Source organism: Trichomycterus rosablanca, chromosome 13 (assembly GCF_030014385.1).
Source record: "Trichomycterus rosablanca isolate fTriRos1 chromosome 13, fTriRos1.hap1, whole genome shotgun sequence".
Classification (NCBI taxonomy): Eukaryota; Metazoa; Chordata; class Actinopteri; order Siluriformes; family Trichomycteridae; genus Trichomycterus; species Trichomycterus rosablanca.
In genome coordinates this window covers 1,147,831-1,175,656 of record NC_086000.1, presented here as the reverse complement: position 1 = coordinate 1,175,656, position 27,826 = coordinate 1,147,831, and the positions used below count along the sequence as shown (strand labels likewise).

General features: G+C 46.6%; 1 protein-coding gene across 3 annotated transcripts; it reads left to right on the top strand.

Annotated features, from left to right (window-relative positions):
• The first annotated feature begins 272 nt into the window (after positions 1 to 272).
• si:ch211-266o15.1 (zinc finger MYM-type protein 4) lies at positions 273 to 27,296 on the top strand. 3 transcript variants are annotated; one of them, XM_063008037.1, is made up of 28 exons: positions 273 to 309; positions 1,847 to 1,898; positions 2,670 to 2,810; positions 2,902 to 2,957; positions 3,081 to 3,248; positions 4,263 to 4,332; positions 4,480 to 5,035; positions 5,725 to 5,884; positions 6,024 to 6,230; positions 7,460 to 7,607; positions 7,706 to 7,821; positions 7,909 to 8,139; positions 8,268 to 8,418; positions 11,428 to 11,600; positions 12,225 to 12,369; positions 12,466 to 12,564; positions 12,834 to 12,877; positions 13,063 to 13,207; positions 13,978 to 14,108; positions 14,305 to 14,437; positions 14,524 to 14,691; positions 15,020 to 15,087; positions 23,166 to 23,289; positions 24,038 to 24,189; positions 25,010 to 25,124; positions 25,945 to 26,190; positions 26,301 to 26,424; positions 26,887 to 27,296. In XM_063008037.1, exons 1-28 carry the CDS (start codon positions 301 to 303, stop codon positions 27,089 to 27,091), a joined length of 4,137 nt encoding a protein of 1,378 aa, XP_062864107.1. In that variant the 5' UTR covers positions 273 to 300; the 3' UTR covers positions 27,092 to 27,296. The 3 variants fall into 3 exon arrangements, with proteins under 3 accessions (XP_062864107.1, XP_062864109.1, XP_062864108.1); XM_063008038.1 differs by lacking the exon at positions 273 to 309 and adding an exon at positions 628 to 786; XM_063008039.1 differs by lacking the exon at positions 1,847 to 1,898 and having other exon boundaries at positions 302 to 309.
• Positions 27,297 to 27,826: the final 530 nt, after the last annotated feature.

Sequence of the window (27,826 nt, the reverse complement as noted above, 5' to 3'; positions counted from 1 at the left end):
AGTGGATTGGACATGGTTTGGAAAGGCAAACCTGGGTCTACAAGAACCCACACTTTAACCCAGCACGGTCAGAACACAAGCCGAGCCATGAAGTCCAAGGAACTGTCTGTGGATCTGCGTGATCAGATTGTAGAGAGACATAAATCAGGACAGGGGTATAAGAGGATCTCCAAGGGTCTGAATGTTCCCAGGAGCACAGTGGCCTCAATTATCATCAAATGGAAGAAGCTTGGCACAACGTTGAACCTTCCTAGAATTGGACGTCCGGCTGAACTGGACATCGGTGCAAGAAAAGCCTTAATGAGGGAGGTAAGAACGAACCAGACGGTCAGTCTTAAGAAGAATAGAGACCTCCAGAATGCGATTTGAGGCTTTTAAAGGCGCGTTTTTTTGTCCTACCTGTTTTCCGTCAAGTCCCGCCTTCTTCTCCACGATTGGCTTAACCTTCTGTTGAGGTATTGTGATTCGCTAGAGTTTTCTATGGACCTTTAATTGACCAATCAAAGCGCAGTGAGGCGAGTCGACTCAGAATACGGGTGTGCAAAGGCTCTCCTGATGCTTGGTGTGAGCTGGCGATGAAGCTAAACACCTTATGAATATTAATTATTTTCAGTTTCGGACTCGAATTTTATGATTTCCAGAAGTTAATAAGAACCGGTGCATATATTTGCGAGGTTATTTGGAAGTTTTGTCAAAAACAGCTGTTTGCTTTTGACTACTGAGTTTGTCTGCTAGCTTGTTAACCGCTAGCCATAAATGCTACATAGAGGGATGCTAATATAACTGGTAGGTGTGATTTTTAAAAAATTAGTGTTTAATTTATGTCCAAATGATGAAGAAATTGCTTATTGTAAGTGTATTTGTGTATTAAACACGATAGGAAATGATGCACAGGTAAGAACAGCGTGTTCTGGGGGTCTGTGGTGGTGTTTTGGGGGCCCACAGTGTTTTCTAAACCATAATAAATATTAATATTAATAAATAATAATAAAAACTGCTCATTATACTCATTTTGGAGAATTATCAGACAATAATGATGTGAATTCTATTGTCATAACTGTTCAGTGAAGACAGAATTCTTATTTTTAATCCATACAGCTGAATTATGTCAGTGATTAAAATAAAAACGATTTAAATATTTACTAATTAAGACCTAATTTAATATAATTTGTTGGTTCACAAGAGATTGTTGGTGATTCAACGGAATGACAGTAAAATTGACCAATCACATCGTCCCTCTAAATTAGTGGGCTTTGTTAACTTTATGGCGAGTTCCGCCCGCTGTGCCGGCTGCAATAATATCTGTCAATGTATTGTAAGGCGATCGTTAATATTATTAGTACGATATTTCAGTTCGGTTATCTTGGCTTCAGATAAAATGTAAGGTTTGAGGTGGATCGGTCAAGGTTGGAATCTCGGTGGTGCTATCGGCCGGCTGGGCGTCCACACCGACCGACGCGATTGGATGGACGGCCGAAACCCAGCAATGGAAATTCAGTGAATAAACAGAAATAGAGAGTTAACAGAGGCTGGAACGTGGGTGACACTGTTCACCGAGAAATGGGAATTAGAAGCCGCTGGAACATGTGTGATGCTGTCCACTGTCAAGCAAGCTTTACGACTGTAAAACAGACTCGAAATCGAACTAACAAAATCTGTCAAACTCATATCTCGATAGAGCGAGTGATAGAATGCCTCAAATACACCAAGGAAGGAAATTCTTACACAAGACGGGCGGCATGGCAGGTAGCAAGAAGGTCCTGGGTTCGATCCCCATGTGGGGCGGTCCGGGTCCTCTCCGTGTGGAACATCAGTGCTCACGGATCTCTTTTCTGTTCCCTTTCAGACCATCAGCTTTGCCGACGAGGGAGGTCCCAGACAGCCGAAGCAGCCATCAGGTAAAAACGCGGCGTCACCGTGGCGGTCCTTATTCATCAGAGTTTATCTACGCCTAAATTAAATCGTAAACTAGACAGACCTACGTTTCTGACTTTTATTATTCATGGATTTAATATTCCACACGTCTCTCAAACTCGGGGTCGAATGTGTAAGTACCGCGGTCCTCATCACGTCTGCATGAGCTTCGTTTATGTTATAATCGTGTAATTATGCAGCATTTATTACACGGTTATTACCTCAAACGTTGCCGGTTGTTCTAAAATATACCATTTTGTTCAAAAATATAAGTACCATGATCAAAAATATGTGGACGCCAGACCATGAGTTTCTCGCACAATCCAATCTGAAACCATTGGCATCTATTAACTTTTTGTCAGTGTCCACTTTTTATGGGAATGCTTTGAGAGCATTTGATGATTAATTGAACGACTGGGTACTCAGTCGACATTACAGTTCATCCCTGAGGTCTTCAGTGTTTGCTGGTCTACACCAAATTCGCACAGGGGCTCGGTCATGCTGGACAGAGGAACGGTCACCACCCCCAAAGTGAGAACTGGAACGAACCAGTTCAAAACACCTGACAATATATTGACAGATATTATTGCAGCCGGCACAGCGGGCGGCACTCGTCATAAAGTTAACAAAGCCCATCCGCTTAGAGGGACGATGTGATTGGTCGATTTTACGATATTTTGTCTTAAGGACATGAATTAACGTGACCCTTCGGCCCTTGACCCCCAGCGTGTCCTCGTCCGATCTGATTTGTACAGGTGCCGAATTTGCAGCGTCTGACAGACCGATGGAAGAGGACGAGCTGGACGGACTTCCTGTTTTCGGGGCGGATGAAGAAGAGTGCGATATGGAGACCAGTTCCACTCCGAAAGACGAGAGATCCGGCGGGAAAGACGCAGGTAAGGAGGTTTTGCTGCTCTTTAATGGCTACACACGTGTGTTCATTGTGTGTGTTTCTGTATTGTGTTCATGTTTTGTGGTGTGTTGCAGATAAAAATGTGCCACGATCTCAGACGGGTGAAGGAACATCCAAAACCGCTGCCAGTGTAAGTTCTACAGAAGCAACACGCTATTCCAGCCATTATTCCAATTCATTTAAGCAGTAACTGACCGTCAGTAGTGGACACGCACGTCTCTGTTGTGGTTAATAATTTGTTCGACCTCGTCAGGCACCGTCGCAGGACCCGGCCGGAGGAGGTCGAGAGGAGAGACCGGCTTCACCTTTAATAAACATTAAGGACGAGCCTATAGACGAGGGCTACGATAAAGCTCTGCTCAGCTCCGGCCAGTCGGACAGCAGCCGGGTTAAAGAGGAGCTGGAGAACGGAGATCAGGAGGTGAGAGGGAGCTGATCAGACAGTCTGGGTCGATTGTGGAAAGTGGAGGTCAGGGGTTATATATGTTGGAAAACCTTGTTTAATGAGGAGATCAGAAAGGGTGTGTTTACTTTTGACGTTTGTCACTTGGCGTGTTATGTTTGTTTATAGAATTTTACAGCCATAAGATTAAAACCACCTCCTTGTTTCTACACTCACTGTCCATTTTATCAGCTCCACTTACCATATAGAAGCACTTTGTAGTTCTACAATTACTGACTGTAGTCCGTCTGTTTCTCTGCATGCTTTGTTACCCCCTTTCATGCTGTTCTTCAATGGTCAGGACCCCCACAGGACCACCACAGAGCAGGTATTATTTAGGTGGTGGATGATTCTCAGCACTGCAGTGACACTGACATGGTGGTGGTGTGTTAGTGTGTGTTGTGCTGGTATGAGTGGATCAGACACAGCAGCGCTGCTGGAGTTTTTAAACACCTCACTGTCACTGCTGGACCGAGAATCGTCCACCGACCAAATATATCCAGCCGACAGCGCCCCGTGGGCAGCGTCCCGTGACCACTGATGAAGGTCTAGAAGATGAGCGACTCAAACAGCAGCAATAGATGAGCGATCGTCTCTGACTTTACATCTACAAGGTGGACCGACTAGGTAGGAGTGTCTAATAGAGTGGACAGTGAGTGGACACGGTGTTTAAAAACTCCAGCAGCGCTGCTGTGTCTAAACCAATCATACCAGCACAACACACACTAACACACCAGCACCATGTCAGTGTCACTGCAGTGCTGAGAATCATCCACCACCTAAATAATACCTGCTCTGTGGGGGTCCTGAACATTGAAGAACAGCATGAAAGGGGGTAACAAAGCATGCAGAGAAACAGATGCACTACAGTCAGTAATTGTAGAACTACAAAGTGCTTCTGTATGGTAAGTGGAGCTGATAACATGGACAGTGAGGTGGTTTTAATGTTATGGCTGATCGGTGTATATAACGTGTGTTCTGTATCTGTTCCAGTCGGCTCCTCCAGATGAACTGAGGATCAGCTCCGTCTTCTCCGTCCGAGGGAACAGCGAAGCCATCTCTGGTACGGTTCCCACTGAGTTGCTCCTGTTATTACGGTTACTAATGTAAAAGGCGATGGCTAGCACGTGCTTCCTCCAGATGAGGTAAAGCTTTAGGAAGATCTGCTCCCTTGAACGGGGGACTTATGAACCTTTTTTTCCCTTCACAGCTGCTCCTGTTGCCCCTCAGGCACCTCAGTTTGCCACCATAACCCAGCCGGCGTCGGTCATCAGAACCCCTATAGTCCTGCAGGCCCAGATGCCGCCTCAGTTTCACGCTCACCTCCAGCTCCAACCCAAGACCCTGGCCCAGCTTCAACCGCATCTTCAAGCCCAGCTCCAGGCGCAGCTTCAGAGCCAGCTCCAGCCTCAGCTTCAGCTCCAGGCGCAGCTCCAGGCTCGCCTCCAAACCCAGCTCCAGGCCCAGTTTCAAACCCAGCTTCAGCCCGCTCAGCAAGCGCTGCTCCAGCGTCCACCCCAACCTTCCCTCCAGCCCTCGCCCAAACCCCAGATCCATCCTCAGACCCAACCCCAGCTTCCGGCGCCGGCCGCTCAGATGGTGCGCATCTGCTGCTCGGGCTGCTCCAAGGTCCTGCAGAAGGGTCAGACGGCGTTCCAGAAGAAAGGCTCCAATCAGCTCTTCTGCTCCACCGTGTGTCTCACGGGCTTCACGCTGCCCCCGGCGCCCATCGTGGTGCCCAGGAAAACCTGCCACCTGTGCCTCAAGTAAGGAGGGTTTCGTTTTGTTTATAAAATATCAAAACTAGAATAGAAGCAATGAGGACGGTTCGAGGAAGGTCCTCCGTACTGACCCGATCTCTGATAGACGGACCCTGGGGCGCACCCTGATTCCAGCACTTAAGATGTAAGGCTGTAGGGTAAACGGGTGGGGATAAATTGCTGTAGGGTAAACGGGTGTTTGTAATTAAGTTAGAATTTTAAGCCAAGGAAACCTAGGCTTTATTACTTGGAATTTTCATAAAATTTTGTCATATCCAAGTCCCTATCCTCCACTGCTGCTTGCACCACTTTCTTTCTGGCCTCGCGTTCCCCCTCTAACCAGAACCCAGTTGCTGGATCATCGCCCGTCAGGCTATACCGGCGCTCAGATCAGTCCCAGATAAATTCCCCACCTTTCCTCCCTTAGACACGGCCATTGTGTCTGTCTGATCGCCGGACCGGTCGGTAGCGCCGGTCCCCGAGTGCCACCAAGCGTCGTGTCCTGTTACTCAGAATGTTCACGTATTGAAATGAAAGCTTCCGACTGCTGTGTTACATATACACTAATTTTGCTTTTTGGGTGTAATTTAATATATTAACAAATTATAATTATTAAAGTGTGTTTAGAGTAAAATCTCAAATTGTTTTATTTATTTATTTATTTGTGTGTGTGTTTGTTTTATTCTCGTTTTTAGGGCGATCGCAAACCTGAAGGACCTGATCACCGTTCCCATCGACTCCTCCAACACCCTGAAGGAGTTCTGCAGCTTGTCGTGTCTGAGCATCTACAAGTCCAGAGTGGAAGGCTTATCCAAGGACGTGGTCAGATGCTCCATGTGCAGGAGTCCCAAAGAGGTACAGATATTTTGGATGGCTTTCTCTGCAGTGAAAAACGTGATCACATGACCCTGTTATTTCCACAGGACCTGGTTATCTGATAATAAATAAATATATAAAGAAGCGAGCGTTCTTTTATATGACTCTCCTGTGGTAGATTCTGCACGAGGTGAATCACCAGGGCGTGGTGCACCGTCTCTGCAGCGACGACTGTTTCCTGCGCTTCCGCTCCTCCAAGCGGATCTCCATGAGCTGCTGTGAGAGCTGCAGTAACTGCACGGTGACGGGGAACTATCACCTGGTTCAGGTGGACGACGCCATCAAGAAGTTCTGCAGCCCCGCGTGCATCAACGCCTACAAACAGGTACGTTCTGTTCTGTTCTGTTCTGTTCTTATACAGGTACGTTCTGTTCTGTTCTGTTCTTATACAGGTACGTTCTGTTCTGTTCTGTTCTGTTCTTTTCTGTTCTGTTCTTATACAGGTACGTTCTGTTCTGTTCTGTTCTTATACAGGTACGTTCTGTTCTGTTCTGTTCTGTTCTTTTCTGTTCTGTTTTGTTCTTATACAGGTACGTTCTGTTCTGTTCTGTTCTTATACAGGTACGTTCTGTTCTGTTCTGTTCTAATTCAGTTCTGTTCTCATTCTGTTCAGTTCTTGTTCTGTTCAGTTCTTATTCTGTTCAGTTCTTATTCTGTTCAGTTCTTATTCTGTTCAGTTCTTATTCTGTTCTGTTCTTATTCTGTTCTGTTCTTATTCTGTTCTGTTCAGTTCTTATTCTGTTCTGTTCTTATTCTGTTCTGTTCTGTTCTTATTCTGTTGTGTTCAGTTCTTATTCTGTTCTGTTCTTATTCTGTTCTGTTCTGTTCTTATTCTGTTCTGTTCTTATTCTGTTCTGTTCTGTTCTGTTCTTATTCTGTTCTATTCTGTTCTGTTCTGTTCTTATTCTGTTCTGTTCTGTTCTTATTCTGTTCTATTCTGTTCTGTTCTGTTCTTATACAGGTACGTTCTGTTCTTATTCTGTTCTGTTCTAATTTAGTTCTGTTCTGTTCTGTTCTGTTCTTATACTGTTCAGTTCTTATTCTGTTCTGTTCTTATACTGTTCAGTTCTTGTTCTGTTCTTGTTCTGTTCAGTTCTTATTCTGTTCTGTTCTTATTCTGTTCAGTTCTTATTCTGTTCAGTTCTTATTCTGTTCAGTTCTTATTCTGTTCTGTTCTTATTTAGTTCTGTTCTTATTCAGTTTTGTTCTTATTCTTGTTCTGTTCTTGTTCTGTTCTTGTTCTGTTCTGTTCTTATACTGTTCAGTTCTTGTTCTGTTCTTGTTCTGTTCTTGTTCTGTTCTGTTCTTATACTGTTCAGTTCTTATTCTGTTCTGTTCTTATACTGTTCAGTTCTTGTTCTGTTCTTGTTCTGTTCTGTTCTTATTTAGTTCTGTTCTTGTTCTGTTCTGTTCTTATTTAGTTCTGTTCTTATTCAGTTCTGTTTGCTTCCAGATGTTCTGTTTCTTTTCAGATGTTCTGTTTGCTTCCGGATGTTCTGTTTGCTTTAAGACGTTCTGTTCTGACTTACTTTCTTTCTTTTGTTGGTGCTGTAGAAGAGTGGGAAGCGGGTTCAATGCCCCAGCTGTCAGGATCTCAAAGCTATAGACCAGATGTTGGAAGGGACCAATGCGCAGGGGGTCATCGAGTTCTTCTGCTCGGCCAGATGTGTAGCTAACAGCCAGGCCTCCTGCACGCTCTCAGGTACGTTTCAGGCTAACGGTTTTATCACTGGAGCATCTTTCAGCGAGTGCTACCAACCTAACGAGGGTCCTGAATGATTTATGTTCCTTTCGACACAGGTGCTTCGTTCCCCTGCACAAACTGCCAAAAGTTAGCCGTACCCCAGTATCACCTGGCGATGCCCGACGGATCCATACGCAACTTCTGCACCTACGAGTGTGTTGCCAAATTCCAGGTAATTCACCCCTGACGTGATCAGTACAGAACTGTTGCCCCGATTCGGAGGCGCATGATGAACGTGAGTGTGTTCGTACCTTTACAGGAGAGGGTGCAGAGATCCGCCCAGATGAACGGAGCGTCCCACGCCGCCCCCAATCCGGCGCCGCATCCTTCGTCTGCTCAGCTGTTCGCCTCGCATCGACACTCCACCCAGCCGCCCGCGCCCGCGCCCACGCCCACGCCCCGCCCGTCCAGCTCTCACGAGTCCGTCAGACTGAGCTGCAAACAGTGCCAGAAGCAGTTCTGCTCCAAACCCGAGCTGCTCCAGCTGAAGGTGAGGTGGTGGGTGGGATGGTCCCCGGTGTGGGTGGTGGGTGGGATGGTCCCAGTGTATGGTCCCCGGTGTGGGTGGTGCGTGTGACGTGCGGGGCGTGAAGGTAACGGCGGGTTTGTGTCCCTCAGAACCACGCCGGCGTTTTCTGCTCGCGACTGTGTTGCGACGCCTACAAGAGGGAAAAGGAGGTGAAGGCGGCGTGCGAGTACTGCAGGGAGGAGAAGGTGGTCAAGGACGTGGTGGTGTACGACAGGAAGCCGCTCAACTTCTGCTGTGAAGGTCAGCACTGTTCTGTTCGCTTCCAGATGTTCTGTTCGCTTCCAGATGTTCTGTTCACTTTCAGATGTTTTGTTTGCTTCCAGATGTTCTGTGTTTTTTCAGATGTTCTGTTTGCTTTTAGGAGTTCTGTTTCTTTTCAGATTTTCTGTTTACTTCCGGACGTTGTATTTACTTCCAGATGTTCTATTCACTTCCAGATATTCTGTTTGTTTCCAGATGTTCTGTTTGCTTCCAGATGTACTGTTCACTTCCAGATGTTCTGTTCGCTTCCAGATGTTCTGTTCACTTTCAGATGATGTTTTGTTTGCTTTCAGACTTTGTTTGCTTCCAGATGTTCTGTTTCTTTTTTAGATGTTCTGTTCTCTTCCAGATGTTCTGTGTTTTTTCAGATGTTCTGTTTGCTTTTAGGAGTTCTGTTCGCTTCCAGATGTTCTGTTTGTCTCCAGACGTTCTGTTCGCTTCCAGATGTTTTGTTTCTTTTCAGATGTACTGTTCTCTTCCAGATGTTCTGTTTCTTTTCAGATTTTCTGTTTACTTCCGGACGTTGTATTTGCTTCCAGATGTTCTATTCACTTCCAGATATTCTGTTTGTTTCCAGATGTTCTGTTTGCTTCCAGATGTACTGTTCACTTCCAGATGTTCTGTTCACTTCCAGATGTTCTGTTCGCTTCCAGATATTCTGTTTGTTTCCAGATGTTCTGTTTGCTTCCAGATGTACTGTTCACTTCCAGATGTTCTGTTCACTTCCAGATGTTCTGTTCGCTTCCAGATGTTCTGTTCACTTTCAGATGATGTTTTGTTTGCTTTCAGACTTTGTTTGCTTCCAGATGTTCTGTTTCTTTTTTAGATGTTCTGTTCTCTTCCAGATGTTCTGTGTTTTTTCAGATGTTCTGTTTGCTTTTAGGAGTTCTGTTCGCTTCCAGATGTTCTGTTTGTCTCCAGACGTTCTGTTCGCTTCCAGATGTTTTGTTTCTTTTCAGATGTACTGTTCTCTTCCAGATGTTCTATTTCTTTTCAGATTTTCTGTTTACTTCCGGACGTTGTATTTGCTTCCAGATGTTCTATTCACTTCCAGATATTCTGTTTGTTTCCAGATGTTCTGTTTGCTTCCAGATGTACTGTTCACTTCCAGATGTTCTGTTCGCTTCCAGATGTTCTGTTCGCTTCCAGATGTTCTGTTCACTTTCAGATGATGTTTTGTTTGCTTTCAGACTTTGTTTGCTTCCAGATGTTCTGTTTCTTTTTTAGATGTTCTGTTCTCTTCCAGATGTTCTGTGTTTTTTCAGATGTTCTGTTTGCTTTTAGGAGTTCTGTTCGCTTCCAGATGTTCTGTTTGTCTCCAGACGTTCTGTTCGCTTCCAGATGTTTTGTTTCTTTTCAGATGTACTGTTCTCTTCCAGATGTTCTGTTTCTTTTCAGATTTTCTGTTTACTTCCGGACGTTGTATTTGCTTCCAGATGTTCTATTCACTTCCAGATATTCTGTTTGTTTCCAGATGTTCTGTTTGCTTCCAGATGTACTGTTCACTTCCAGATGTACTGTTCACTTCCAGATGTTCTGTTCACTTCCAGATGTTCTGTTCGCTTCCAGATGTTCTGTTCACTTTCAGATGATGTTTTGTTTGCTTTCAGACTTTGTTTGCTTCCAGATGTTCTGTTTCTTTTTTAGATGTTCTGTTCTCTTCCAGATGTTCTGTGTTTTTTCAGATGTTCTGTTTGCTTTTAGGAGTTCTGTTCGCTTCCAGATGTTCTGTTTGTCTCCAGACGTTCTGTTCGCTTCCAGATGTTTTGTTTCTTTTCAGATGTACTGTTCTCTTCCAGATGTTCTATTTCTTTTCAGATTTTCTGTTTACTTCCGGACGTTGTATTTGCTTCCAGATGTTCTATTCACTTCCAGATATTCTGTTTGTTTCCAGATGTTCTGTTTGCTTCCAGATGTACTGTTCACTTCCAGATGTTCTGTTCGCTTCCAGATGTTCTGTTCGCTTCCAGATGTTCTGTTCACTTTCAGATGATGTTTTGTTTGCTTTCAGACTTTGTTTGCTTCCAGATGTTCTGTTTCTTTTTTAGATGTTCTGTTCTCTTCCAGATGTTCTGTGTTTTTTCAGATGTTCTGTTTGCTTTTAGTTCTGTTCGCTTCCAGATGTTTTGTTTCTTTATAGATGTTCTGTTTGTCTCCAGACGTTCTGTTCGCTTCCAGATGTTTTGTTTCTTTTCAGATGTTCTGTTTGCTTCCAGATGTTCTGTTCTTTTTTTAGATGTTCTAGTTCTTTTCAGATGTTCTGTTCTCTTCCAGATGTTCTTTTTCTTTTCAGATTTTCTGATTGGTGTCAGATGTTCTGTTCGCTTTCTGTTGTTCTGTTTGTCTCCAGATGTTCTATTTCTTTTCAGATGTTCTGTTTACTTCCGGACGTTGTATTTGCTTCCAGATGTTCTATTCACTTCCAGATATTCTGTTTGTTTCCAGATGTTCTGTTTGCTTCCAGATGTACTGTTCACTTCCAGATGTTCTGTTTGTCTCCAGACGTTCTGTTCGCTTCCAGATGTTTTGTTTCTTTTCAGATGTTCTGTTTGCTTCCAGATGTTCTGTTCTCTTCCAGATGTTCTGTTTCTTTTCAGATTTTCTGATTGGTGTCAGATGTTCTGTTCGCTTCCAGATGTTCTATTTGCTTCCAGACGTTCTGTTCGCTTTCTGTTGTTCTGTTTGTCTCCAGATGTTCTATTTCTTTTCAGATGTACTGTTTACTTCCGGACGTTGTATTTGCTTCCAGATGTTCTATTCACTTCCAGATGTTCTGTTTGTTTCCAGATGTTCTGTTTGCTTTTGGATTTTCAGTCTCTTTTCAGACGTTCTGTTCACTTCCAGATGTTCTGTTTGCCCATCATTATTTCCTTGCATAGTTTGTTGCCTCCAGATTCCATCTATATGTTTATATATTGATGTTCTATAAGATCGTTAAACACAAACCTTCACCTCTCCCATCACTTCTCTTTTTCTCCCCCCCGACAGGCTGCAAACTGCTCTACAAGCACAACTACACCAAAAAGCACGGCGGTCAGTGCAGGGTCTGCGCCTACTGCTGCAACGTCACCCACCGCACCCTCCAGAACCACTTCGGGGGGAAGCTGGAGGAGTTCTGCAGCCAGGAGTGCATGTCACTCCACACCGTGCTCTTCTACGAGGTATCTCGTACCCTCGCTCTCTTCGCTTTGTGTTCCCGCTCTGGTTGCTATGGTTACACATCCAGAAGGCTTTATGATTCAGCCTTCGGGTTCGAATCTCGGCGATCCGATCTCTCGAACCTGACCCGCCACGATCCTTTCCTTTATGCTCTTAATTGGTCACGTGATCCGACTCGAGTGAACTAGAACGCCGGGGTCAGAGAGCAGGGTCAGACATCGTATGGCGCCCTCTGGAGCAGAGAGGGTTAAGGGCCTTGCTCAAGGGCCCAACAGTGGCTAGCCCACAGTTGATAGCCCAGAGCTCTACCCACTAGACTCCCACTGTAAACATAAACGGGTCTACAGAAAAACAAAAGGCACCATGGGATATCTACTCTCAGCGTCTGGTGGACGTCTGTCCCGCTCGTCTCGATGCTCAATTTCTATTGGTCGTCGCCACATCGCTTCAGTCCTAATTTGCATAAAGTTAAACGTTGCGTAACTGTTGACCGGATCTACTTTCTAGACTTAACGTAATCGGTGGTGTAATGGGATCGTATCCATGCGCCTCGAGAACCAGTTCCGAGAACTTGAGTGGATTCTTTGGAGACGTTACGAGTTAATTTCTTGTATTTCTGTCGTCAGATGGCGAAGTGCCACGGCTGTAAGAACCAAGGGGCGCTCAAGGAGAGCCTGAGGTGGGACGGGACGGTCCGCCACTTCTGTAACCTGCCCTGTTTACTGCAGTTCTGCGCCAAGAACGTGGTCCACCATCAGCCGAGCACCAACGGTAACGCCCGCCCAAACAAAAACTTATTTTATAATGCTGATCATTTTTTAAAGTGCTGTACAACATGGTTTTATTACTGTTTTTACCTGAATGCAGGTATAACGTCGGCTGCCACCTCTCTGTGTAAAGACATGCCCATCATAGGTGGCGTGGTGTCTCTGGCATCGGCGCTGGCTGGTAACACCGCTATCACAGGTAACGCCGCTTCTCGTTCGTCTGCCAACATGCTGCAAGCTGTACGGCCACGAGAACGTAGACGCCCCGGGGTGACCGCGTTGCGTATCCGTGCATCCACTTGCGTGTGGGAATTTGTGCCCTTTTAGCTCGGAAGAAGGTCATACGTTTTGATCTCATCGATGAAAACGCCCGAGCTTAATCATTAGTCGGGGTGTCCGCATACTTTCGGCCCTACAGCGTATCCGTTTCGGGTTTAGAAGATCTAACCTGGTCCGTGTTCTTCACAGGAGCTCTTCCTACCTCGGACGCCAGCTCCAAAATCAACGACGACGTGAGTACACACAGTAAACGCCACACCTCCTAATCTAGTCATGTCCCGTTATCTGTCGTGATTTCCCTGCCGCCTGCACCACCCCCACCCACACCCAGGTGGCGCAAGCAAACCCAGTTTAAATAGCTGTGCCGTGTATCTCAAGTTGTTGATTATTGATGATAAATTTGACGTATATGTCTTAGGCGAGCACACAGACCGACGCGGCCGTGAACTCTGACGCTCAGCAGAGGCGGATGATGAAGAATAAAGCCATCATGTGCAGACCCATCACTGAAGAGCAGCTCACCCAGTGCCAGCTTGAGTCTTCAAAACCCCTGGGAGAAACTGGTAGGTTTAGATTCTTCGCTTTAGTGGTTCACATGATTCACCCTCATCCTCCTCGCCCTGAATCTCCTAGAGTAGCAGCAACCTTGCGACACACTTAACGCAACATCCTAACAACCACCTTAAATACCATAGACACTGATGCCAAGTTCACACTACACGACTTTCCAAGTCGTCAGGTCGCTGTACAGTTCACTCTACACGACTGAATCTCCTGCAAAAATAAATGAATCTGAGTGGATTTGGCAACACAAACAGTATGGATTCCTCTATAGTAAGTTGGAGGTTAATTAATAATTTTGCAATGCAGCGTGGGTGTTATGTTTTGTAGAGGACGATCAAATCAGAAATACTGTAAAACGCGTGTGTGCCGGTGTATCCTGATATAAACTATATTAATTAAGCCCCTGTCCCCCGTCCTCTCCTGCGTTTCCCCTCACGCCGTATCCTGCGTTCTCATTGGCTGTTCGACATGTCACTCATTCCCGTCTGAGATCAGATATCTGACGTGCTAGAAAACTCGATCCGGTCGCCGAGCGCTCGGGTCGAGTTGTTGGATAGTTCACACTTGGCGACCGAGAGCCGAGTTTTGATCGCCGATCGAACGCCGAGTTGCTCCCGACCCGGAAAATCAAGCGCCGAGCGAAAATCAGGGCAAAAATCGTGTAGTGTGAACCGAGCATTACTGACACCTTGTTTACTGACTTAAATACTGTAGCAGCTGTTTAGCGACACCCTAGCAACCGCCTGAAATACTTCTCTTTCCTTCACAGTGATTGATGAAAACGGAGACAGAGTGAAGCTGGTGCCGGTGCCCATCCCCGTCCCTACACCCGTCTTCATTCCGGTGCCTGTGCACTTATACACCCAGTACACACCGGTGCCGCTGGGACTCCCTCTGCCCGTAAGTCTTCAAGCCCTTGGTCTACCTTAATAACGACACCCTGCTAACTCCAAAATGTTCAGTGAGAGTGTCATCTAACCCTAGCAACAGCCCTGCAACCACGAAACACCTTTGCGACCATCCTACCATATCAAACACCTAGCAACACCCTAGAAACCACCTGGGTCGCCATCTCATATATTGATTTTGGCTTTAGATACCCGTGCCCGTGGTCGTCTCGGCTTCCCAGGAGGCCCAAGCGGCTGCCGTGAAAGACGACGTTCCCTCACGAAGCTCGGTGGAGAAAGAGGACGTGGAAAAGAGCAAACGCAGGCCCGCGTCTCATGAAGGTAAACGGACGTGAGAACGATTAATCGGGTACATTCGGGATTAATTACGATTATTTTATGTTAATTAAACGTTTTGGTGTGTCCAGACCAAGGCAGGACCTACAGCGGCGGTCTAGAATCGGAGGCCACGTCTACACCCTTAAGTCGGGCGGACGCCAAGCCGCCGGTCCCCACGCCCGAGTCCGAGGGACGTAAGGGTGGTCTGAAAACGTCCACGTCCAGCCTGCTCGATCTGGAAAAGGACATTTCTCTCGGTAAGTACGAATCGCCCTGGATCTGCGCCCTGTCCGGGGTATTTCTGACCGCGCACATCGTGTCCAGGTGAAACTGGACCCGCTGTGACCCTGACCAGGATAAAACAGTGAATAGAAACAGAAAAGGTTCTGATTTAAGTATTTGGGAACTGGGGAGTCGCTATCGCTGTGATCCAGGGTTCGAATCTCAGCCGTGCCTACACAGATACGATTGGCTGCATTAACAGCGCCTCCTGCTGTCCGGTCAAGGCGCTGATTCGAACTCGAACTACCCACAGACGGACGAGGGTCAGCTTAAATGACATTCTTGTCTTCTTACATCCGACAGAGTCACACGATCACGAAGCACCGAGGGAGCAGAAAGCGCCGCTGAAACGACGCAAGCGAGGACGGAAGGTACGATCACGCGGGAACGGGGTTTAAAAAGATCGAATAGTTTTATTATATTATAATAAAAGAGCTTTGATCTTTGTCGGGTTCGCGGAGGAGAAAGTCTGACTCACTCTCACCCTCCGCGGTTCTCATTCTTTCTCTCGGCGGCGGGTGGGCGGGTGGGTGTGTGTTTTTGGAAATTGGAGGACAAATAAGTCTGATATTGGGGAATTTCTGCTCCAAAAATAGCTTCTCTCGCTAAAATAGCTTCTCTCTGGCACAGCACGTACCTACACTGTACGGCCAAAAGTATTCGGACGCCTGACCGTGAGCTTGTTAGGAAAATGTGATCAAACCCTAGAAACAACCTTGCAACCACCTAAAAGTATCTAAGCCACCACCGAACAACCATTTAGCAACACACTAGCAACCACCTGGGACGGCACCAACGGAATTCGGACGCCTGACAGTGAGCTGTGATCTTTCCAGCTAGGACAGCCGGCGCTCCTCTGAGAAGGCTTCTCACAAGACTGTGGGAATTTGTGCCCTTTTAGTCAAAAGAGTGGGGCTGAGGTCAGGGCTGTATTCCCTAAACTGTTGATGCAAAGTTGGAAGCGTATAAGCTTAATAGAATTGATTTATTACACCTTATAACGAATTCAGTAATTAGAAGGGGCGTCCCAATACTTTTGACCATGTAGTGTAGATGATGGTGGGGGGGGGGGGGGGGGTGTTTGAAATTGTTCTGGTTTCTCTGTTGGTGCGTGTTTGTCACACTGAATGATTTCAGGCTACCGAACAGTAAGGACTTCAGCAACCGAAGAGTTCTTCTAGGACTCCACCGAACCACAAACAAATCAGAGAGGGGGGCAATTACTTTTCCACAGCGCTGTATTTAACCGACTTTTCCTTCTGATCAATAATATACACCCGGCAACTGCTCGATCATTTAAGCAACTCTCTCTCTTTCTCACACACACACACACACACACACACTTTGTGTTTTGTAGTTTAAATAGCTGTGCTGTGTATCCAAATCTAATTTTATCAGGGTGCAGACTGACGCTCTGGATCTTTTTTAAGTATTGTTGGTTATTGATTATGTCGTAAAGGGCGTACATTTCATTTCAGTGTTGGGGCGGGTGGGTGTGTGTGTGTGTGTGCAATAAACAGTAAAATATCTTAAGAACAGTTCTTGAAAGTCCTGTTTTAAACAGGCTTCATCTTTCAGTAATACCAAGCCTGGCCTGTAGGTGGCACACTGTAGCGCTCTTAAAAGACATTTTGCGTCTTTCAATGCCACGTTGCTATAAATTATTTAAAATAATACACATATTTCCACCTATGTGGTGAATAGACGTTTGTTTGGATTGTTAGATCTAATCCAAGAATCACGAACACACGTGCTATGAATCAGAAGCTGCCAGATACGGCTTCACACTGTCCACATTCGAGCCAGCTTTACATCTCTGTAGTGTAGGCTTAGTGGTTGCCCCTCGTACTGCACTGCATCTTCTCCGGGTGTCTGGGCCCTTAGCTTTTCAGTTGCTTGCATTGTGTTCAGTCACAAGGCATCTGCTAAATGCCTGGAATGTAGATGTGAAGCCTGCTCGACTGTGGACAGTGACCTGCCCCCCATTGTCCCCCATAATTCCTTGATTTGCCACTAACTTTAAGACTAAAATAATGAAGGATTAGATGAGTAGGAGTCATTTTACCGAACGCTTGACACAAACGCTTGGCGGTGATCGTCACGCTGGCCTCCCGGAGGGACTCGTAATCTGACCACGGTAAGATTCACTTATATTTACTATACTTCCTGAACCGGCATGTATGTTTTTGTTTATTAGAAGCGGATTTTATTTTCACAAAATTATATTTTTATTTCATATTTCCTGCTCATTAGTGCTTGATTTCTACAATCAGACTCCAGTTTAATGCCAAATTGCTCAATTCCAGCATTGAAATTATAAATATTCCATCTCCTGTACACCGTATAGCTACAAATATGTGGACACCCCTGCTAATTATTAAGTTCTGGTGTTTCAGCCTGCCACCGCTTTCGCTGGCAGGTGTATAAAGTGTGGGGAGCTGTCCACATACTTTTGGCCATGTAGTGTAGTCGTGCCCACATGAAACGCTTCAATATTTGATAAAATGTTCATTAGATATGATGTACAGTAGTGTGAAAAAGTAATCCCTGTTTCATTTTTTCTCCATGTGGCTCTCGCTGTTGTTCGGAGAAGTTCTTTTTTTTTACTGAGTTTCTGCCTTTGTGTCCCTTTGTGTCGCCTGAAAGCTCACTTAACTGTGTGAAATGAAATAAATCCTTTTTTTGATCCCATTCTGGTGTAACGTCATGTTCTGATGAATGACCTGAAATCATTCAGTGTGACACACATGCGATGACGGAGGCGAACGGAAAGGGGGCGATTACTTTTTCACGCTACCGTACGCATTTAAAATAAATACATGTACAAATCTTCTGTCGTTTGGGTTCTTTAAGTTCGTAATATCCGTGTTTCTGTCCTAACCAGGCGCCTCTTATTGAAGATTTGAAGATTATTAAAGTAGAAGAGCAGGACGCTGATGAGAATATTATAGACGCTCATAAAAATCAGTTCCACGTGGTATCTGATGGACTTTATGAAGAAACGCTGAAGAAAAACGTTCCCGTCGGCCCGGATTCACAGGCTGTGAGGTCCAGCCTCGGTGTGGAGGGCAGTGAAATGTGGGAACCCAGTCTGGACGAGCCTGATGATGATCTAATGGACGATAACCAGTCCTGTTGTAGCGGCGACACAGATGACAGTTCAGTCTGGCCCGTCACAAAAGACCACACAAGTCCGGCGTTTGACCATAACGCGAATTATCTGTCTGACACGGAGGCCGGTGTAAAGCATTCCCCGTCAGGTCCAAGGTCGACGCCTTGCCAAGAAATAAATGTGAACAAGGCGAAGACTAGTGGGAGGGATTGGAAGAAAAAGCAGTTCTGCCTCTACTGTCAAAAACCCTATATTAAAATCGCCCGGCATTTAGAGCAGAAGCACGCGGACCAAGCGGACGTGGCGCACGCCGTGGGTTTCCTGAAGGGATCCAAACGACGGCGACTCCTCCTCGAGCTGCTCCGCAAGAAAGGGAACTATCGGCACAACGTCCAGGTTCTCAAAAGCGGCCGCGGAGAGCTGATCACTTACCGACGGTCCTCTCCGGATTGCTCCGCGAGCGAATACGTCCCCTGTCCGTACTGTCTGGCTTTCTATTTCCGGCATGAACTCGGGAAACACGAGAGAATTTGCAACGGGAGGAAGTACGGCGATTTGGTTTCCATCGAAGGAAGAGTTCTGGCTGGATCGTCCGAGCTGCCTCCGTTGCAGACCGATCACCCGGGAGCCTGCGAGGAAATTCTGAGCGGCATGAGGCAGGACGTCGTCATGCGCCACATACGAGGAGATGCTCTGATTTGCAAGTTTGGCGAAGGGCTCGTCCCGAAGCACGGCTCTGATAAGAAGCATCACGTGTACATAGCGCAGAAGATGAGGCAGCTAGGAAGGTTTGTGCTCGTTGTGAAGGAACTGGACAGCAGAGTTGAGTATCTGCATCACCTCTGCACACCGTCCAGGTTCGATCTGGCTCTTGATGGCGCCAAGAAGATTTGTGGCCTGGACGACTCGCCTACCGAACACGCTGCACCTTCTTTGCTGGCGAAGATCGGCTATTCTTTGAGGCAAGCCGCTAAAATCCTTAACGAAGAGAGATTACTGGCTGGTGAAGTCGAGGCTGCTGCGGAAGTTAGAGAATTTATCGAGCTGTTGAAGACAAACTGGATTCCTCAATGCAACTGGTCACTACTGGACATCCCCGATGGAACTGACACAGAAGGTTGCGTGGGAACCCCAAAGCCGACGGCAGAAGCAATAACCACGGAATATACTCTGACTCCTAAAGGAGTGCCTGCCTCACTAGAAAGTCTAAACCTCTGTAAACCCAGTCTTAAAGAAGACGGTAACAGAATGGCTGATGAGGAATGCGACCAGAGCTACGACGTCTCAATGGAACCACAGGAACCAAGCAAGATGAATGAAGAATCATCGAGTGACCATAAAGCTGAAGAGCCATCTGTGAGTTCTAGAGGAACGCTAGAGGAGCGCCTTTGGACAAACGTCAAAGTCAATACGAAATTTGGTTCGTCACTGTGGTCGAGCGATAAGCCCTTGCCCAAGCCAAAGGTGGCAAGGTCGAGGATGGTCAAAAATGGGAAACAGCAGTTTTGCGTCTACTGCAAAAAACCCTTTATTAAAATGGCACGGCACTTGTCAAGCAACCATGCAGACGAACAGGATGTCGCACATGCCATCAGCTTCCCAAAATGCTCCAAAGCCAGGACTCTCTTGCTCAGGAAGATCTGTAACAAAGGTAACTACCTGCATAACCTTGAAGTTCTAAAGAATGGTGATGGGGAAATCGTGCTGAGAAGGCGGCGAGTCAAGGAGGCAGAGTCGTCTGCCTTTCAGGCCTGCCCTCATTGCCTGGGTTTTTACTCTGAGAGGAACTTGTTCCGGCATGAACAGGTATGCAAGATGCAAAACGACAAGCAAGATGGTAACGATAAGTCGCCTCATGAGGGAGCCGAGTCAGAGGACCTGGCATCTCTCGACTGTCTTCCAGAGGACTGCAGAAGTATCGTTTCTCAAATGATAGACGACGACATCTCGGAACACGTGAGGAACGATGCCCTGATCTGCAAATTTGGGTGCAGCCTTTTTAAAAAGGACCATCATGAAACCGTCCAGCATGAATACATATCGCAGAAGATGCGAGAGCTCGGTCGATTCATGCTTGTCGTGAAAGAATTGGATCAGGGGGTTCAAGATCTTCAGCAGGTTTGCACTGAATGCAGGTTTGATTTGTCGCTGGAGGCTGCGAAAAAGGTCTGCGGTTTCAATCCCAGCATATACCTGTTTCGAACAAAGACGACCTTGAAGCTGGGATGTTCCTTGAAGAACGCTGCTGAAATTGCCCTGGCGGATGTTGATATTGGAGCTGAGGCCAGAGCTCAAACCAGGAACTTCATCAAGCGGCTTGAAACTGAGTGGTTCCCTTACGTGACCTCACGTACAAGCGCCACGAGAGCTTCCGCAGGGACCAAGGTGGATATCAAAAGTCTGACGCAAGACATCATCAAACTAGAGAACTTTCTTACAAGTACTGAAGATGGAGCCAAAGTGGAACTGCTGGAGAGCCCTAATGCGAAGCCTAGTGCATGGAAGAGGCTACGCGAAAGCCTTCTTGCTAAAATCACTCTGTTTAACAAAGGAAGGAAGAGTTTGGTTTATAGAATGCTCCTTAAAGATTACGAGACCAAGGAACGCTGCGACGGAAGCAGTCGTGAAGCCCTAAGCCAGTTGGAACAGAGTCTTAGCAGCGCATTATTCAGAATTGACTTCACTGGCAAAGATGGAAGTCTGATCCCGTTGCTGCTCACCGAAAGGATGGTGGCGTCGGTGGACGTCCTCATCAGATATCGCAAGGATGTCGGGGTTCCTCCAGACAACCCTTACCTGTTTCCTCCAATAGCAGCTTCTACTCGTGTGAGAGCGCGCGACTGGCTGAGAACCTCTGCCCAAAGCTGTGGTGCCACCAGTCTCACATCTCTACATGAGCAAATGCTAAAACCCATAGCAACGGTTTTCCAAATTCTAAGCCTCGATGACTGCGAAATGCAGCAGGTTGCGAAACTGGTTGGCGTCCCCGAGTACGAACAAACTCTCCGTCAAAATCACTTTCAGTTGGCTGAAATCTGCAACCGGTTGCTTTCAAAGGACCAAGAAACACCCGCATACGAGAGGAATCAACTTGACTCTGGTGCAGGAGGGACTAGCGTGGGTACGTTTCGAAGAATTCGTAGAAGCAACTTGGCGGTCTTTCCACTGCACTGGTACTTTTGGAACTTGCAAAGTGGAACAAAATGGTACACCAATCTGGCTCCACTACATTGGCTTGGGTAGCGCAGGGGTGAAGTAAGCCAGCCCACTTGCGCTGACATCCAGGGTTCAAATCTCATTGGTTCTATTGGCTGGTTGGGCATCTGCACAGACATGGTTGGCTATGTCTGAGAGGGGAAAGGGTGCATTTTCAGACGATGCACTCTTAGTTCTTGTGGGCACACTGTGAGAATGCAGTCGCTGTTATTGCCCCTCACTCTTGACCCCCAGTTCCTCGCAAGGTGACAAAATAGAAGGGTGCAGTGGAAAAAAACACCCAAAGAGTAGCAGTTTTACCAAGTGCCCACCCCCAGTGGTTCCACTAACCCTTCCTCTGTGTTTTAGGTCCTGGGACGCATGTTGACGCATCGAAATGCAGAAGGAAAAAATGGGAGAAAGAAGAACAACAGGCGATCAGGAGACAGCTGGGAAGGTTCCTGACCCTCAGGAAGGTCCCGGGTAAAATGGACTGCCTGAAGTGCGTCAACTCTGAGCCGGACGCTCTGAAGTCGAGAACCTGGACGGACGTCAAAAATTACATCCATAACACCTTACAGTCTAGGAAAAGGAAGAGGAAGGTGAAAGGTTCGGGTCAGTCTGAGGACGACGGTGATGACGGTCACGGTGACGGAGCTGGAGCTGGAGAAGCTCCTCCAGAAGAAGCTCCTCCAGAAGAAGCTCCTCCAGAAGAACCCAGACGTAAAAGAAAGCGGCGCTGGCGGCGCCGTTACTGAGACGATGCTCGTTATGATGTTTCTGTTAGGCCCTTACGTGACTATGGAACAAAATTGGACCCCTGACATTTGGCTGCACTTAAGTATCATTTTTATGGGGGCCAAAGATCCGAGACCACTCATGATTCTTTCACGTTAACATTCAGGCATGATTGGCTACGTCTAAGGTGGGAGTGGCCCACTTGTGGTGTGCATGCAGACATACTGTATGTTGTTAAAGCATCGTATTGTACAGATGTGTAAATCTAACCCTGTCCATATCCTCCATCGTCTTTCAGAGTCGCTTTGATGTGACGAGAATAAATCTGATTAACTTTATAAAAAGTTTTTGATGTTTTTTTTCCCTCCCGACTTGGTCGTACCCGGTTCCCCAGATATATCACTCTGAGGATGGCCGTACCTAACACACACCACTTCTTTTTACCTGCACGAGGCGGCTTTACACAGGAATCAGAGTCACGCACTGCTCTCCGTTTTTCATAATCACAGTGCAGTACCTCGACTGGCCATTAGAGGCCGCAATTTCTCCCACAGTAGTAATCATTTCAGAACGTAATTCAGTGCTGAACGTATCAGACAGAGATTGAACTAGGGCCAAAAGTATGTAGACACCCCCTCTAAATAGCGAGTTCAGGTATTTCAGCCACACACGTTCCTAACGAGTGTATAAAATTAATTCTATAATATTAAATGATTATAATCTTGGCCGTTTCGTACACAACGAGAGGTCCATAAAGAGACAGTTTGGAATCCGACGTCCTTTACACAGCCCAGTTCGGTAGATTTGTGATCACGTCCTATTTTGCTTTTTCTCCCTTTCCTTCCAATCGTGTTATATCCAGTTCCCCCAACCGTAACTTCCTCTTTGGTTCAGACCCCCCATTCTGCCCAGTCATGCACTGGGCAGTTGTAGTACTGAACTAGTTAGCTGAAAGTTGCGAGGTTGCCACTGTTGGGCCCTTAAGCAAGGCCCTTAACCCACAATTGCTTAGACTGTATAATGTAAGTTGCTTTGAATAAAATAGTCCGCTAAATGCCGAAAATGTAAATGCACTGCTCTCCGTTATTCACCGTCTGTGTGCAGCGCCTCGACCGGCCAGCAGAGGCCGCCAATGTTGCAGCAAGCAGGAACCTGTTCGACCTTCCTCACACAGACACACCCTCCTGCTCGATAGCCCAACTTAGGTTCCCTTAGTGTTAACATTCTGTTGTAGCACCTAATTATTAAAGTTTGTTTTATTTACTCTGCGTAGTCTTACTTTTATTCTTTTTATCCACGATGGATCAATACTGTTCGTATTAAAATACTCAAACCGCATACACAAGGGAACTCTGGATGTTTCTGTATGCACAACTGATCCATTGTGTCTCTTGTGTCGCGCAGAGGCGCTCGGTGACGGACGCGGCGAGCGGCGTGGTTGCCTCTCCGCCCGGTTCCAGGCTGCACCACACGTACGGAGTGAAGGCCTGGTCCGGCTGGGTGCGCTGGAGATCTCAGCAGGCCGACGGTGAGCTTCACCCACATGTACCTCCTCCTCCTCCTCCTCGCCGTCGCTATTATCATGTGCTGTTCATGCGCGGCACCCGGTGGGCCGAGCTGTCCGTCACGCGGATGCCGTCGCTAACCGATGTTGCTAAGCAACAGTCTCCGGACAAAGTGCTTATCTTTCTGTGGATTGTGAAACGGCGTCTCGGTTCTCCGTGTCGCTTTTTGATAGAGAAACAGCTCAACTGTCAGTGGTGGACATGCTGTGAATATAAGTGCAGTTTAAATGATAACCGTGGGCAGTTTGTTAGAACCTGCTTGTTTGGAGCTGCTGGGTAGATCATCTTCCATTGGGCTTTCGGCTCATTTTATTTCTTTATACGTTAAACTTGATACTATTTTGATCTGTATTATATTTGCGTTACTCTATTTATAGTAAAACTCCCCTGAAGTATCCAGACACTCGCAATATATGGCCAAAAGTATGTGGACGCTTGACCGTGAGCTTGTTGGACGTCCCATTTCACGTCTTTCATTCAGCTATATCAGCCGTCACACTTCTGAGAATGCTTTCTACAAGACTTTGGAGTGTGTCTGTGGGAATTTGTGCCTATTCAGTTAGCATTCCTAAAGCCAAACACTAATGTAGGACGTCCCTTCAAATATTGCGATCCGACTCATCCATGTTAATGCTTAGCAGGGGTGTCCACATACTTTTGGCCATCTAGTGACCTGACGTGTGCTCTCGTTCTTTTGTTTGTTTTTTCCAGCGAGTTCTCTCAGTGTGAAGGAGAACGTGTTGAACTGCAGCTCTGAAGAGCTCGGCGACGCTCTGTGCCATTTCGTCGGCGAAGTTCGGAGGCCGAACGGCCAGACGTACGCACCCGACAGCGTCTACTACCTGTGCCTGGGTATTCAGCAGGTATGATGTGTTCATCTCGCCCGCTTCCTGGAGTTTAGAAGTTTAGTGGTGCTGATTCATGCTGGGGGGCGCTTGGGTGGCACGTTGGTCCAGCACGGTGGCATACCAACCAAACGCAATCCGCTGTGTTTGAGGGAGGGAGGGTTGGACAGGGTTTGCCTTCTGCATGAGTGGTAAGGGAGGGCGGGGTCACATGGAGCCTAGTGTGGTGGTGTGGCGATCCGGCTCTCCTTGATCAGATCAGGGGTCGTGCAAGCAGCACCGGATTCACACTCAGGAATTGGATATGACTAAATGCAGAAAGAGATGGAGCAAATTTATCCTAGTGACAAATGTCGACTATTTATTATGACTTTGCTTAAATGTGTTTGTTCTCTGAACCAGAATGAATGTTAAAATAAATAAACGGACACTAGGACATCGGTGTGGTCAGTGCCGCAGTGTGACATCAGTTTTTGTTTCTAAATAGCCAGAATAGCAAACGAACCATCAAAATAATCAACGTTAGGAATCAGGATTGTGTTTATTAGAACTGTGGACTGTCATCAATTCCAAAAATCATTTAATTCATTACCATTCTACTCTTCATTTTTGCTTTAAATGAGAAGAACAACTGTTTAATAGTTAATACTTTTTAATATTCTGTTATTGTTCTTTATTAACGCTTAGATTTAGGGTTCAGTATCAATAACCGTTGGTATATGAAGGTCGTGACCCATTTCTTTCCTTCTGGTTTACTTCAGTTTCACGTTAAAGCTCCTCTCGTCTTCGACGCTTAGCTTTATTTCTTTTGTGTTGTGTTTTCCTTTGATCTGGACAGCACCTTCTCCAAAAGGGACGGGCGGAGAACATCTTCATGGATCCTCCGTTTAATCGCTTCGCGACGGACATCACGCGGCTGATCAGAGACTGGGAGCGAACCCTCACTCCAGCCGGTAACGCTTTCACGTGAACCTCGGTGTCGGAAAGGTTGGGACGGGGTGGGAAAGGCATAGAAATTACAGTGAAAATGTAAAATGGACTTAAAATATAAAGACAAAATAAAATAAGCAGACGGAATAGCGTTTAACCCTTTGATGCACAAGCTAAGCAAACCCCTTCTAATGCACAACATGGGTGGAAAATGACCCATATTCATCCATTCAAGAATATTTTCATATGCACATTTGTCAGTTATTCATGTATTTGCTGTCTTAGCTAATAAAAGCTATCTATACTAGAATATGTAAACAGCTAGCAAGCAAATAGTATTGGATATATTCAAGATTCAAGAGCCTAATCTTTGGTTGTCTTTCAAATGATCAGTAAATATGTTTTTGACTACAAACACTTACAAATGTCAGTAGTTTCTGTCAAATTCCATAGTAAATACATAAAGGTCATTTTTGACCCATGTTGTGCATTAGAAGGGTAGTGATACAAAAATGATTTTTATTAATAAAGTAAAAAATATAAAACTGAAATAAGGATTTGTGATGATCAAAAACAAGTTAATTGGGGAATTCATGGAAGCTTGAATGACAAAATAAATTTATTGCAAAGATATAGAAAATAAAAACTCAGTTGGGTCACTTTTGACCCAGGTTGTGCATCAAAGGGTTAAAACCCATAAATACTGTGACGTGATGCAAAACATCCACATCATTCAGATCCGATTGTGATTTCAACCTGAAGAAGTTCCATCATTTATGATTTAAATTAGAATCTTTGTGTGTGTGTGTGTGTGTGTGTGTGTGTGTGTGTGTGTGTGTCCAGGCTTCGCTCAGTCCCGTGTCGAGGAGTGTTTCCTGTGGGAGTGTAAGCAGCTGGGCGCTCTCTCTCCTCCGGTGCTCCTCAACACGCTGCTCCTCTTCGGCGTGAAGCACCTGAACCTGAGGACGGTGGAGCAGCACCAGCAGCTCTCCTTCTCCTGCATCAGCCGCTCCTCCAGGAGCACCAAGCTGGGCGAGCTGTCCTACCTCAGGCTCGCCTTCAGCGCCAAACATCAGGAGCAGAGGAGAGGTGAGGAGATAAAAGTACCTGGAGTTACCACTGGTCCTGTGTAGTGTAGTGTGTTGTACTCCAGGGGCTTTGTTTGGGATGAATCGGAACCTGTATCATGTGTGTTCCAGCGATGCTTGGGAAGAGGAAGCGGGACGAAGCGGAGGAGAACACCGAGGGTTCCGAGATGCCCGAGAACACCGAGGACCCCCGGCGCTGTCCGGTCCGGCTGTACGAGTTCTACCTGTCCAAATGGTGAGAAGCCGTGAGCGCAAAGTCTTAAGGGCCTTGCTCAGGGGCCCGACAGTGGCTGTGCGGCAGAGCTGAGATTCAAACCCTCAACCTTTCGATTGATTGATAGCCCAAAGCTCCACCTAGTTTGGGAATCCTTTAGTGTCTTAACTTGTCATACGTATGTGGCCCCCTTTTATCTTATAATTTAGTCATATCCGGTTCCCCACTGTAAACTTGGTGCTGCAATCTGGGCCACTTCTTATCACCCGCAAGTGGTGTCGGGATCTCACACAGAGAGCTACGCTAAGCTCTATGTGACCGCCCCCCACCTTCAGTCCCTCTGTCGGCGGCTCTGCTGAGGTTCAAACCCGCCATTCCGAATGCCCCACGCTAGTGTGCCAGTGTGTTAAACCACCACGCCACCCGGGCACCACCCTCAATTCACGTACCTAATCGTTTGTGTCTCTCTCGTCACGTTAACAGTCCCGACTCGGTGAAGGAGCGCCCGGATGTTTTCTACCTGCAGCCCGAGAGCTCGTTCCAGCCCGGCAGCGACGTGTGGTTTTCCGATCGGCCCCTAGAGGGCGGCGTACTGGACAGCATGCTGACGCGAGTCCTGGCCGTCCGCGACGTCCATCTGGATCCCAGGCAGCACAAGCCGGGCTCCTCGGAGGAGGACGGCACGTAACCGACCGGGAGACGCAGATCATCTCCTGAAGGAACGTCCTCAGATATGGACCCAGATCAGTCTCCTCCTCCTCCTCTCGTACCCTGGTACACGGGGGGTCTGTGAGGTGGAGCTGCATGACGTGGTGAAGTAGAACTAGTTTGACGTGGTGTCCATTTATTTTTGCTCTTCAAATGATTAATAAATCTCACACAGCAAACAGCAACGGCTCCGGTTTCATTTCTTCCTACAGTCTGTCCAGAAGTATGTGGACACCTGATCTGCTTGTTAAATTCCATTCTAAAACTATGGAAACTCTGTCTGGAGTGTGTCTATGAGAATTTGTGCCCGTTCCCCCAACAGCACTAATAAAGCCAGACACTTTCTTTCTGTCTGTCTGTTCTGCCTATCTTTTCTGTCTGTCTGTCTGTCTGTCTTTCTCTCTGTCTGTCTGTCTCCCCCTTTGTCTTTTCTGTCTGTCTTTTTTTTTCTGTCTTCCCCATCTTTCCTGTCTGTCTCCCTCATCTTTTCTGTCTCTTTTCTTTCTGTCTGTCCTTTCTTTTTTTTGTCTGTCTGTCTGTCTCCCCCGTCTTTCTGTGTCTTATTCTGTCTGTCTGTCTCCCCTTTGTCATTTCTGTCTGCCATTTCTGTCTGTCTGTTTGTTCTTTCTTTCTGTCTGTCTGTCTGCCCCGTCTTTTCTGTCTTTCCATCTGTCTGTCTGTCTTTTCTTTCTTCCTTTTGTTTGTCTCCCCCATC